General features: G+C 36.0%; 2 protein-coding genes and 1 non-coding gene across 6 annotated transcripts; 1 reads left to right on the top strand and 2 right to left on the bottom strand.

The window, feature by feature from the left end:
- Positions 1-16: 16 nt before the first annotated feature.
- LOC105393016 (protein suppressor of sable) lies at positions 17-6,649 on the top strand. 4 transcript variants are annotated; one of them, XM_011564720.3, is made up of 2 exons: positions 17-170; positions 2,362-6,649. In XM_011564720.3, the coding sequence occupies exon 2, from the start codon at positions 2,375-2,377 to the stop codon at positions 5,945-5,947; it is 3,573 nt and encodes a 1,190-aa protein (XP_011563022.3). In that variant the 5' UTR covers positions 17-170; positions 2,362-2,374; the 3' UTR covers positions 5,948-6,649. The 4 variants fall into 4 exon arrangements, with proteins under 4 accessions (XP_011563022.3, XP_011563021.3, XP_011563020.3 ...); XM_011564719.3 differs by having other exon boundaries at positions 35-468; XM_011564718.3 differs by lacking the exon at positions 17-170 and adding an exon at positions 1,009-1,214.
- A 215-nt stretch (positions 6,650-6,864) lies between these two features.
- LOC105393018 (intraflagellar transport protein 22 homolog) lies at positions 6,865-9,916 on the bottom strand. Its single transcript, XM_011564723.3, has 4 exons — positions 9,757-9,916; positions 7,804-7,979; positions 7,136-7,338; positions 6,865-6,990 (listed from the first exon to the last, which is right to left on the bottom strand). Exons 1-4 carry the CDS (start codon positions 9,799-9,801, stop codon positions 6,878-6,880), a joined length of 537 nt encoding a protein of 178 aa, XP_011563025.2. The 5' UTR covers positions 9,802-9,916; the 3' UTR covers positions 6,865-6,877.
- A 283-nt stretch (positions 9,917-10,199) lies between these two features.
- On the bottom strand, positions 10,200-10,271 carry Trnaq-cug. The gene has a single exon. It is a non-coding gene; the product is annotated as a tRNA-Gln (tRNA).
- Between the last annotated feature and the right edge of the window lie 229 nt (positions 10,272-10,500).

Here is a 10,500-nt window from a genome sequence, read left to right as displayed (position 1 = left end):
GACCAGTTTTGGAACTATTTCTCACACATTTCTCCATTGTTTCGCTGTAGTCGTCGTCCGAAATCAATACTACGTAGCCGAATTGTTTTATCTAAATGCAGCAATAGCCATGCTATGAAATATCCATTTTATGGCGTATAGTAGTCGCACATAGTGAATCGTTCCTTAATGTAAGATTGGGTAACACTTATATTATAATTTAACTCTAGGCAGTCATGATAATGCGTGACCTTTACTACAATTTACACAAAGTGCTTTATAAAATCATCAAATCCAACGGATATGCGATTTGAAAGCTGTGAAACAATATTACACATAATTTAATAACCCCGCGGTTCTCTAGAGTTGTTCACAATATCTTATTTTGTTGTGTAATTTTCTAAAACATTGATTCGTAAATCCACCATAATTCAACATGGCGGCTGAAGTAGAGAAAAGTTGATTCATAATGTTTGCAAACCGAAATCGGTAAAATACTGAATTTTTAACATAGTTATGTGCATGCTCTACAACTTTTTTTACATGTTCGCTTTGAATTATTTTTTAATAATTTATTTTACTTAGTTCTTCTTGGTTAAGTTATTTGACCTCTTTTGCTGTAAAAAGGTTAAATGGTGATGGTTACAGTAATTACAGCCATATTCTATAAGTTTAATACCGTGTTTTCCATGTTTCATAAATTGATTAAGTATTTCTATGAATACTCAAAATTTATTCAATTTCTATGATTATTTCCTTTGTTGTATAATGCGACCAAATTAAGATGTCATTCGTTTTTATCTGTGTGGAGATTGTAGACAGAATATGTCACTGTGTGTATTGTTAGGCACGTACATAAGAGAACGCGTAAACTTGTGTTTGTGTGTAGTGTCAGAGTCCGATAGGTTTTCTGTGTGTGTGTCGTATGCTTCGGAACGTGACCTCAATAGCGGCACACAAGCAAAGCAGCCACTTCTAGAACGCTGACGTCACATTTATCGTGACGAGGAGCGTGCGGTGTACATCGCAAAACTCAGCATTGTGAAATGTGAACGGCCACCTACTGCTAGCTTTGCAGGGCCAAATCTACTCCTAATTAATTGAAAGTAGTGGCTACATGAACAGTTGCAGTACTGACTTTACCCATAGATGTTGAATCGCAATCTGCGCAATATCTAAATTTCGTGATATTCTGGAGATCTAGCCCCAATGCTTTTTGTCTCGTCGAGTTATAGGTATAGTATTAATGTTTAGGGACGTTTAGATATTCAGTTACTTATCGTGTTATCTATTTCAAAACACTGTAAATGCATAAGGGCGTTTCTTTAACTATATATAATGTATTTCTATTTATATAACTTTGCTATGAAACTCATTTACGTTTCTGTGTAGTAGTGGTATTTTAACGACGCACCTACTACTTGCTATGTGAATACATTGCGCACACATAGATGTTTAAAAATACATGTGTGTGTGAAAATTCAGATCGATATTTTCTGTTTTGGGGAAGATTATTCAGTGTTTAGTTTAACCATTTATACAATTTTAATGGACACGTACATAAATGTGTTGTGTTCTGTTAAATCGTTGGGTAAAGCCATGTTATTCTGATTTATCAACATTATAGGTATTTCCATACAATATGACATTTTAATTTGGTCGCCTTATACGATTCGTCATACGATTCAATGGTGACACTCATTAAATAAAAATGTAATGTTACCAGACTTCCATCGTGAATTTAGGTACCTACCTATTTGATTTATTGAATATTGTCTGAAACAATGTTACAATCCGATATAAGTAATAATAATATCCAGTAAGTAGTAATTTAACCTTGAATGTGTATTTCGTAAAACTATATTGTATAAGTAATAATAATTATAATATGATCAATTATAAAGATTCAAAAGGTAGTAAGTACCATAATTACACTTTACAACAAAAACTTTAAATTACGAAGAAATTAAGTAGGTAGGTAGGTAACCTACTACTTGTACCTTATTGCTTAATCTAGCAACCTGATTAGCTAAATAGGTAGGTACTTATCATAAAGTGACTTCAGTGTTTAAATAGGATATACTTAATATAGCATAAAACTATTTACCTACACGATGTACCTACCCACTCGATAAAATACAAATACCTACGGTAACAATCAAGCTCGTTCGTGATATCAGTTGTGACACACAGGCTGAATACCTAGTTAATTTATATTTCAAAGTGGAATAATGCGTATTTTTCAAGGGATATCCTAATTAACTGTTTGCATTAACATAAGTGTTTAGTACCTACCTAAGCCTCGTGTCGTTAACCCATTTAATAATACACTGTACCAATGTTTGCGGTTTTCTCTAATCGATATTTTTTCTTTACTTTCAGTGAGGCATTCAAAATGGCAGAGGAATCTACACCCAATATTGAAGACTTGGAAGATGGAGAAATTGAAAGTGATGGCGAAGAAGCAGCTGAAGTACAATCCGAGGAGAAGAAAGAAGAGGAGTCTGTTCCTGTGGTGGATGAGAAAGAACAGGAAACACACGATACCGAGGAACCGTTTTATTCCAAATCAGGTAAGAAAAAAAAATCAAAAAATCGTAAGGCAGAGAAGAAATTAAAGGATCAAATCAAGAAAAACAAGAAGCTTTTAAATAATGTCGAAGAAGATTTCGCTGGCAGCATCGAAAAAGCAATTAGGAAAGCAATGAACAGAACTGATGAGGGTCATGAGGTCGGTCATCAGGAAGATTTTGAACCGGATGAACGCCGAAAAAATAAGAAAAGAAAGAAGTATGACGGGAAAGAAGGTTCAAGCAAAAAACGAAAGAAACAAGATTACACAGATGTCATGGATGAAAGTGAAATGATGTGCGTTAGAGGGGCTTCTCCCGTTCAAAGGCACTCGCCGATGGATAATTATCAAGAAGACGAGAAAGATTCTTATGCATCGGATAGTAGCAATGAATCACGTGGACAACAACATCAACAGAGGCCACAAAGACACCGCAATAATCAACGGGATCGTAAAAACAATAAAAATGATCGTGACCGCCGTAGAGGTGCTCATCCTATGCAAGATCCCGATGGGGTATGTTTATACTTTATGCAAGGAAAGTGTCACAAAGGGGACGACTGTATGTTTTCACACGATGCACTCCCTCCTCGAAAAATGGAACTATGTAAATTTTATCTCATGGAATGTTGTGCGAAAAGAGATAAATGCTTGTACATGCATGCAGACTTTCCATGTAAATACTATCACACCGGTCTTCCCTGTATTTACAAAGATGAATGCAAATTCGCACATGGCCCGCCATTGAGTGACAATCTTAAAAATATTCTATTGAAACATATAGAATCGGCCCCCAAGGAAATTTTAGGAGATTTTCCTAGACTGAATAGAGAAGGAGCTATGAAAATGATTCAAACGACTCAAATGAAGTTAAGGCAGCAATACGAACCAGATAGCCAGGGAAATATACCATCTCTTTTCGATCTGAATATTCAAAATCCAAGTAATATTCCAGAACACATGCTAATGAATCAATATAACAATGACAAGCAAAATAAAATGTCACCTAAGGTTCGCCATTCGAGATGGCAAAATGATAATTCCATGCTTAACTACAATCCAAATATTTCACCTAATAGTAACATGAGTAATCCTAATGTTCTCAACATAAAGAATTTGACAGGTGTATTGACACCTAAACAAATAACAGATCTTTCTAAAATGGGTATCGATAATTTAGATCAGCTAGGGCAGCTAACTGTACTACAGTTAAATAGTATAGGTATTTCGGTGAAACAAATAACCGAAATTCAATTGAACACAATGAGTATTCAAAAGTTAGGATTGATCAATAATTCTGAACAGATGCCATCATTTGTTAATCCAGCTGAAGCTGCGCAAGATCTTGACTTACGAGTTCCACCTTCTATTGCCGTAGCCAACACGTCTATAGTAGCTGCAGAATTGCCTGAAAGAGACGTTGACATGCGCTTCCAATCTGCTACTACAGTGCCAAATATTGAAAACACTGATCAAATTAACATTGAACCTACACAATCGAATAAAGATATGATAGATATTGATCAGTATACAAAAGACGCCTTGAAGTTCGCTTTAAAAGACAAGGAAAATATTGATAATTCAAATGAGACGTTTGATGTCGAAAACTCTGGAAGTGAACTTATACCCATCGAAAATAAAGATGTTGATCATAGAGTGCTTCCATTCGCAGATGATGCCATCCGGCCTATACGACCTCCTTTGGATGTACATTCTAAAAAAGAAAGTGATACTGATATCAGATTTTTACAACCAGAACCCATTTTTAAAAGTCCAGAAAAGAGGAATCGCCGCTCCACCACTGATGATGATGATGAAAACAATTTATGCATTGATGAAAAATGGTACTCTAGCGATGAAGAGAAAGGTGGTGTAAGGAAAAAGTCTCCGGCGACATCTCCGCAGTTAATGTCTCCGCCTCAGACACCTACACCGCATGTAATAGAGCCTTCAGCAGTTCTAAAAAAACTTGGGGATCTGTCTAAGATTGACATTAGTGAAGAAGTAACAAAATTACTTAACACTATGAAAAATAACTTACACGAACCCCAAAATGAGCCAAAAACGGACTGTTCAGTTACTATAAAATCCAGAGATCCCAGATCACGACCTTCACCAGAGCCAAGAACATCTGATATATTGAAGTCAACGACTAAAAAACCACCTCGTGTATCTATATATGAGTGCATTGAAGGTGAACCGACCGACGGTCGCCGGAGAAGTGACGTAGATTTGCGACAGCCAGATTTTAAGTTATTAGGAGATACAGACTTGCGACAAGGAAGTAGTGGTGACATCGACTTCCGGCTCGGGCTGCCCTTCAAACCTTTGCCTAATTATACTCCAGCTTCTGAAATCGATGGATCTATCAATAGCCATCCGCCAATTCCATATAAACTAGCAACCATAGACATACCTAGGCCAGATTACACTGACATTAAGAATAGTACTGCTAAGTCACAAGCATTAGTTGATCCTAGATTACGAAAGGTATTCAGATTATCTATAGATGAATCTAATAGCGATACGGAGAAATCGGTCAAAAGTCAACCAACTACTTCGAGTTCACCTCGCGTCGATCCACGTAGGAAACCAAAGGATTCTGACTTGATAAATCAAGATTCTAAATCGACATCTTTAGACTTACAAGTTGTTATTCAGAACTCAGAGTGGTACAAAGATCTAAGCTCTACTCATAAGATTTTTGTAAATCAACAAATTGCCACTGTAACAGCTATGATAAAAATGTTTCAGCAAGATAAAACACCAGGCAAAAAATTAGACCTCGTACCTATTCAAAGTAATTCCGTTTTAGTCAGTATTTTTAACAATTTAGGGGTGGCTTTAGGGGAAAATGGCGAATTTTCATATTTACCTAAACCAAAAGAAGCTTTATTGAAAACACCAGCCATATTTAATCAAAATCAAAATCCATTTGGAATGCCTGGCAATGCCATGGGCGTGGGTAATACAATGGATTCCGGAAATATGAATATTATGAATATGCAACAAATGGGAAATATGAATATGAACATGGGTGGACCTATGAATAATATGGGAATGGCCAATATGTCTGGCTATAATCCTAACTATAATGATCCAAGAGGCGGCCCTGCGCCAGGATTGTTAGGAATAGCGCCCAACATGCCCCACAATTTTAATAAATTTCCAGGAAATAATAACTTTGGCAATATGCCCTATAATGGACCCGGAAATGATTTTGGTAATATGGATGGTGATCAAAACTTTCATAGGTATCCCAATAGGGGTGGTGGTCACCGAGGCAGAGGCAATGACCGATGGAACCGTGGCGGTGGCGGCGGCGGCGGGGGTAGAGGTCACAGAGATAGGAAAAACTTCAATGAACGTGGAAATTGGAAGAACGATAGACAGTAGGCAATTTTTGTTACTATCAAATTGTGCAACAAAATGGATATACATTCCATATTGCACGCAATAACTAAATATAAAATAAGTAAATAATGTACATATTTTTTATATAAAGTCCTAGGATGTCATATTTTGGTGGTGTAAATATGTTAAACGATTTAAATAATACAAAATTTCATTATTAGACTAGGAATCACTAAATTATGTTATTTTTATTAAGTTTTAGGTATTTTAAGCAAAGTACTCGTAATTATAATAAGAGCCAAATGTATTTAAGACTGACTGTATGTCCACTTGACTTTCTGATTGCATACGAGTTCACTTCAAGTGGTTTATAGTAAGCGATAGGTTCAGACGGCTACATTATAACTGTCTTGGATGATGACTGTATTATTGTTATGTTATGACTAAACCTTTTTCTCCCTAATAGTTAAGACAGTCATACCTACTCAATGTTATTTTATTATAGTGCAAAGGAATTAGTAATATTTGACTTATACTGTAAAGGGCTAAGTAGGTATTTCCAAGTAAAATCTAAACAACTTAACAATATCAGTACATAACTTTTATATATTTAAACCTAATGTATATAAATATAATGCCTGTAGATTTTTAGAATTTATAGTCAAGAAGATCAAATAAGATCCAATAAGTAATAAAACCTTTTTTTCTAAAAATATATTTAATTTTATTAAAATTTGTTCTTTAATCTTTATATGGGAAGTCTTACAAATTAATACTTTATTATAAGTACTGCGTTTACTAGTATTCAAAAGAGGTGAGTATATTATTATGGATGTATTTCAGTTATATGACAAAACGAATGATATCGGATACCTGAGAAAATGATGTAAGTATATGAAACCTACCTATCTCTAATACCTACTTCTTCTTAATCTCTTATTACAATAAAAACAAAAATATACGATACCCCATTCAGTTTATTGTTTGTAGGATCGAAGAAATATAGTTAGAAAAATCTATTTTTAATCTATTGCCTCCATTTTTAAGGTTTACTGACACCTGAGAAACTTTTGAAAATGTTGGTGCTGAAACAAAATGCAAGGGGTTAATAATAATACCATAGGAACCTAATGATTAATGATAATAATAATAATATAGTAGTCTATGATGCCTATAGGTTGTATGAATACTTTACATCGCGTCATGACTGTGTAGCAGATTGGTACTTACACAAGTTCAATGAATCCACTTCATCGTGTTCTTCAGTGCAATTATAGAAGACGACACATTGTTTTGCAGATAACTTTGGCTGAGAAACGTAATAGTTGTACAGTAGTTCCAATTCCCGTTCGGCTACATTAATTGTATTTGGAGAGCACACTAGTATAACGCCGTGTACACCTACTCTAAGGGCTGGCCAGCAGGATTCGAATCTGCAAAGAATCATTGAGTTATATTGAGGCTATTTTGTAGTGTCGAAAATCCATCTAGTCAGATTACAGGTAACACGAACATAAACTCACTTACACTTGAAAATACACTGGCTGATTTGATTAGTTCATAGGTTTGACGCTAGGGGCGTTTCACATTTTTGACATTTTTTGAGGAGATATTTTATATACATGTAAACTAAAGGAGATTACCTAATTGAAAATAAGTATAGGAAGGTAAGTGTAAGCACAGAGGAAAAACACACGATATTTTAGTGTAAATGATATGGTATCATGAAGTTCCTTCTATTGCATTAGTTAGTAAAATCTTTTCAACGTAAGATGGCGTGAGCGAGTGAAACAAAGTGAGTTGCATTAACGTGTAGTTCCCCGAGTTAATGCTAGGGGCGCTGTTTTATTGGACGCAACAATCCAATTTGAAATAGAAACAAAACCCATTCGACTTGCCTATGATCGCCACTGCAATCCCATAATTCTATATCGATGGTGGTAGGTTTTCCTTCAATATTAACATCTGTCAGTTCAAACTCAACAATTCTAACGCCTTGAGTTGGCCCAGGAGGAGCAGATTCTTCCACATTTAGAGACTCCGATATAAAGTTTGCAATTGAAGTTTTACCACTCTGCAATACAACAAATAAGTTAAGTAAGTACTTACAATTAATTTATAAATGATACTCTAAGGTCCACTTGCGCAGACCTGGGTTAGCGAATTAACTCGGAGATATTTGACATAAGGAGGGTTAGATTATTAATTTGTCTTGCATCGCTGAAATATGAGCGCTAACCTTGGGATAAACTCTTAAATATTTAACCCCCCAATATTGGAGGGTTAAGACGCTAACCCGGCTTACGTCAAAAGAAAAGGTTTTTATCAATATTCTTGTATTCGTTGGAAATGTTTGATTATGATGATTAACTCATCATTCTTATATTTTTCCACTATCTAGCAAAGTAGCAAATGGTCCTACTTGTGAAATTAAAAGCACGATGGTGTGGTTACATACATATATGCTCACGACTATGACTGTAATGTAGTTACTCAGAGGTGACTCACCCATTTTTCGCTGTACATTTTTGTACTCACGTGATAGGTCGCGAGCCGTATCGCCGTTTTTGAAAGAGTACAATGCACTTTAGGGTACACATCTAGATCACGATGTTTTTTTCACCGTAAGAGCTATGGTATACATTTTTGGAGATATTGCGTAGAGTAGGTAGAAAATAATACTCAGAGTGGACAGAATAATAATAATTTATTTACAGAAAATAAGCCTACTTATACGCGCGGTGCTAACTTAAATACTCGTGGCGTTGGGAATGCACGGGGACTCGTTCCTTTTCTGCGCTGTCGGAGGCTCTCCTCTCCGAGCTGCCGCGGTGACGGTGGTGGTCGCTGCTGCTGCTTGCTTGAGCTTGCTGAACAGTTATTTTCGGAACTCCTTCTTTGTTTCCAGAAACAGCTCTTTTCAGGGCTATCTTTGCTGTTATCTAAAGCACAACTTGCAACCGCGATGTGTTCAATAAAATCAATACTTGCTGTTGTTATTGGTTGAGTATTGCTTGCTGGTACGGTTAGATTGAAGAGAGCTGCTTATGATAAGGTTCTTGAACGTTTTGTGGTAAGTAGAATGTGTGGTAGTAAGTTGCCACACATTGTACTTAAACCAAAGAACTCATTGGTATGTCTGCGCTAGGATCCAAACACGCATCTTTTGTGTGAGAAGCGAGCGCTTACCCGACTGAGCTACCGCCGCTTCTTTTAAATTTTTTATAATTTTCGTAATGTATATCTACAAGAAAATCACAAATATGACACTTTGTTAACAAAATCAAAATACAAATTACTGACAGATTACGATAATGGAAATAGAGAGGAATAATTTCATCCAAAGACGTGAGGTGAAAACGAGATAGAAGACAATGTTTTTTACGGCAATAGAAACTTTGTCCCTTACAGCCTGGAACGGGACATAGATTCACAGAGTGCAAAAAGAAACGTCAGGTTAGCAAACTCAGGGTTATTTTCCATTAGCGCAATCAAAAGTCCGGGTTAAAATTTTACAAAGTTAACCCTGAGTTAGTTACCTCTGAGTTTGTATTTTTAACCCTGTGATCCACGCAAGTGGGCCTAAGGCCCTGTCTCACAATGTCTGGTTAGTGGCTACCTGTAAGATAAAATACATGCTGTCACTCTCTGTTATTATTATTTTGACAGTGACAGCATGTATTTTATCTCACAGGTAGCCACTAACCAGATATTGTGAAACAGGGCCTAATACTTATAAATATAGGGTTAATTTTGCCTTTACGTAAGTAGTTAGGTACATAAAGCTTCACTATCACCAATTTTCCACTGTTAATTCCACTATTAAATGGCTTATAATTGGAAATACTCACGCCACTAGGACCGATCATGATAATTTTTAATTTATTTGAATGCATTTCTAGATTTATAACTAGGTAATTGACTATTTTATCTTCGCAAATCTTGAACCACACGGTGTTGTTGTTGACCACAAAGACCACAAAAGTATAGTCTTTGGTTGTGGGTTGGAGTTGTTTGTGGTGTTTGTGGAACTGTTGTCATGGTTTCCATTGACAACAGTTCGAACCGTGTTGTTCTATGGGGTGTCCTCAAGGTATCTAGGACACCTTGAGGACACCCCATAGAAATAATAAACATGTCAGGGTGGAGTGGACACCTCCTGATACGCTGCCAGTTCGTTTCGACAGTTGATCCGTGGTTTCTACATAAATCACAATGACAAAACATCTGCAAAAAAAAAGCAACCACAGCTCAAAAATACGAACATAAAAAAAAACAAAAAGTTCAAAAACACAGGTTCCACCGAGATTTGAACTCGGATCGCTGGATTCAGAGTCCAGAGTGCTAACCGTTACACCATGGAACCGTTGAAGAACGTCGTGAAATTGATTTATATACCGTATGGCATCAAATATAACGTTAAGGGTCACTTTTACTTACCAAACGTATTTTATGAGTATTTTATAATTGTATTTAAAAACATTTTGTACTGACAGACGTTTGACAGGCTACTAAATACGTATAGCGTTTGGTAAAATCTACTAAGTCTAAAATCTGGTAATTCTGTATTCTGAAAGGGGGCGAACCTGTACGTG

This window comes from Plutella xylostella, chromosome 8 (genome assembly GCF_932276165.1).
Source record: "Plutella xylostella chromosome 8, ilPluXylo3.1, whole genome shotgun sequence".
Taxonomy (NCBI): Eukaryota; Metazoa; Arthropoda; class Insecta; order Lepidoptera; family Plutellidae; genus Plutella; species Plutella xylostella.
The sequence above is the reverse complement of the archived record's forward strand: the minus strand, read 5'-3'. Positions and strand labels throughout refer to the sequence as shown.